At 53.0% G+C, this 3,258-nt stretch overlaps 1 protein-coding gene across 1 annotated transcript in view; it reads left to right on the top strand.

The window, feature by feature from the left end:
* LOC107106882 (calpain-15-like) overlaps nt 1-3,258 on the top strand; it is a gene marked incomplete at its 3' end in the record, with an annotated part of 33,716 nt that overhangs the window by 14,597 nt on the left and 15,861 nt on the right. The window contains 1 exon segment of the mRNA XM_015407097.1: nt 1,950-2,133. Coding sequence (XP_015262583.1) covers nt 1,950-2,133 — 184 coding nt within the window.

Here is a 3,258-nt window from a genome sequence, read left to right as displayed (position 1 = left end):
AAATTGGGGTTTGCTTCCTCTCCACACATGTGGATTCTAAGTGGAGTGTCTTAGAATCCCAGGATATAGTGCCCAGTGTTCAGTCACCATGACAACTTAGAATTTGATTGAAGGCTTTCCGAACGACGAATTCTTTTCAGGCACACTCTGTACATAAGGGGAAGGGAGGAAGTCAGGCACAAAGGAACACATCAAACAGGAATGGATCTGTGGTTCAGTGGTAGAGCATCTGTTTTGCATGCATAAGGGCTCAGGTTCCCCCCCCCCCCCGCATCTCCAGCTGAAACGCACAGGTAGCAGAAGGTGCAATGCACAGGTAGCAGGTAGAGAAAGAAGTCCTTTTCTCCCTTTCCTCTACAATACAAGCATTCGTGGGCTCTCAATGAAATCGATGAGCAGTAGGTTTAGAACAGATAAAAGGAAGTTCTTCGCCATCCAAAGAGCAATGAACATGTGGAATTCACTGCCACAGGAGGTGGTGGCAGTTTCAAGCATAGGCAGCTTCCAGAGGGGACTCGGTAGACATATGGAGCGGAGGTCCATCAGTGGCTATTAGCCCAAGTTATAGATGGAACACTATGTCTGGGGTGGTGGTCTTTTGTATTCTTGGTGCTTGGGTCCCTGCTGGTGGACCTCCTGATGGCACCTGGGTTTTGGCCACTGTGTGACACAGCATGTTGGACTGGATGGGCCATTGGCCTGATCCAACATGGCTTCTCCTATGTTCTTACGTCTGGGGCAGTGAGGCTTTGTATTCCTGGTGCTTAGCGGACAACAGTGGGAGGGCTTCTAGTGTCCTGGTGCCACTGGTGGACCTCCTGATGGCCCCTGGTATTTTTGGCCACTGTGTGACACAGAGTGTTGGACTGGAGGGGCCTTTGGCCTGATCCAACATTGGCTTCTCTTATGTTCTTATAAGAGGGAATTGGATAAACATTTGGAGCAGAGGTCCATCAGTGGCTCTTAGGCACAAGATATAGATAGGAACTCTCAGTCTGGGGCAAGGGACGCTCTGTCTTCTTGGTGCTTGGGGGGGGGGCGACAGTGGGAGGGCCTCTGGAGTTCTGGTCCCGCTGCTGGACCTCCTGAGGGCACCTGGGTTTTGGCCACTGTGTGACACAGAGTGTTTGACTTGATGGGCCTTTGGCCCGATGCAACATGGGCCTCTCTTACGTTCTTCTCTTAGATGATGTGAAAGACCTCTGCCTGAGACTCCGGAGACCTGCTGCCGGTCAGAGTAGACAATTCTGACCTTGCTAAGCCTCGTGTCTGGCTCAGTATAAAGTAGTTTCGTGCACACATCATTTATGTTATGGGGCAGGATTATGGCTCCATGGCAGAGCCTGCGTGCAGAACATCCCAGGTTCAATCCCCGTCACGGCCAGTTGAAAAGCAGCAGAAAGTCGATGAGACGAAAGACCTCTGCCTGAGACCTTCAAGAGTCGTTGCCCGTCAAAGTAAACGAGACCAACCTTGGTAGCCCAAGGGTCTGACACGTCATGGGAGCAAGCACTGTTTGTGCCCCTCGCAAGCAGGGTTGTTGCGACTTCTGAATGCAGTTCCGTGTCCATGAAATGCAAACCCTGACAAGTTTGTGACAGGCCTCTAGTCTAGCCCTAGACGAAGCCTCTAGCCCTAAGTTTAGGACTGACAAAAGTAAATACTTCTTAACTGGGGGAAGGTACCTGAGGACGCGTGCGTGCACACGAAAGTTCATACCTTGAACAAAACTTTGTTGTTCTTAACGGTGCCACTGGACTCAAACTTTGTTCTGTTACTTCTTAGCAAGTAGTTAAATTGTGAGGTTGACTGTCAGTGGGCACGGTGATGGCCACAGACATAGATGGCTTTCAAAGCCCTAGCCAACCACTTTGCAAGGAATGGCGGCTTAACGGGCTTGTCCTGGCCTTTCCTGGAATTAACCGGTCTTCATCTGCCGCCCCGTCTAGGTTCCTGAGTGCCCTGGCAGTGCTGGCGGAGAGGCCCGAGTTGGTGGAGCGGGTCATGATCACCCGGACCATATGCCCGGAGGGGGCCTACCAGGTGCGGCTTTGCAAAGACGGCACCTGGAGCACCGTGCTGGTGGACGACATGCTGCCCTGTGACGAGTGCGGCTACCTCCTCTTCTCCCAGGTGGGTTCTCGCAATTGGTGGAGCCGTTGCCGGTCAGTGGACAGGAGTGCGTGAATGTCGCTGGGTGCTGGGATTGGAGTGGAGAGGGGAAAGGGCCCCTGCCCGGGGGGGTAGTAACGGGGGGGGGGTCCATCGGAGTGAACGGATACATGTTCAGAAGGCTCTTGAATGTCACAGTGGAGGAGGAGAAGAAGAAGAGGAGACTGGATTTATACCCCGCCCTTCACTACCCAAAAGAGTCTCAGAGTGGTTTACAATCTCCTTCCCTTCCCCCTCCCCACAACAGACACCCCGTGAGGTGGGCAGGGCAGAGAGAGCTCTTCCAAGGACTGCTGTTTTGAGAACAGCTCTGAGAGAACTTGTGGCTGACCCAAGGTCAACCCAGCAGCTGCATGTGGAGGAGTGGGGAATCAAACCCGGTTCTCCCAGATTAGAGTCCGTGCTCCTAACCATGACACCAACCTGGCTCTCCAGTGTACGGTGGAAGAGGATTCTCCCTATGCAGGGAGCGGTGCAGGTAATGGCGGTCAGCAGGAGACAGAGAGGGCGGTCTTTGGTTCAACCACAAAAGGTATAGGGGAGCCTGGCTGGAGACACGTGGAAGTGCGTGTGAGGATGGAGAGAAGAAGGCAGCGGCAGCAAGAACGGAGGGCAAAGGAGGGGTAAGACTGAGAGGGCAGAGAGGCCGGAAAGTAGAAACAGGAAGGACCAGGGGGAACCGGCAGCCCGACTCGGTAGAAGACAGCTTTGTGTGTGAGACTTGTCCTAGCGGAGCGCTGCCGGATCAGATCTGGGCTCACTGCAGAGGTCCCCAGCAGAGCCTTTTTAATATATATATATATTTTCATTTTTCAAAAAACAGCAAACAGCAGTTTTGTTGTTGTTCAGTCGCACAGTCGAGTCCGACTCTCCGCGACCCCATGGACCAGATCACGCCAGGCCTTCCGGTCTTCTGCCATCCTCTGAAGTTGGCTCAACTTCATGTTCGTTGCATCTATGACACTGTCTGACCATCTCATCCTTTGCCGTCCCCGTCTTCTTTGACCTTCAATCTTTCCCAGCATCAGGGTCTTCTTCTCCTCCAGTGAGGGCTCCCTTCTCATTTGGTGGCCAAAGTAGTTGAGC

The sequence above is a fragment of the Gekko japonicus genome, unplaced genomic scaffold (genome assembly GCF_001447785.1).
Source record: "Gekko japonicus isolate JY-2015 unplaced genomic scaffold, Gekko_japonicus_V1.1 scaffold2827, whole genome shotgun sequence".
NCBI classification, from domain to species: domain Eukaryota; kingdom Metazoa; phylum Chordata; class Lepidosauria; order Squamata; family Gekkonidae; genus Gekko; species Gekko japonicus.
This window is presented reverse-complemented; position numbering and strand designations above follow the sequence as displayed.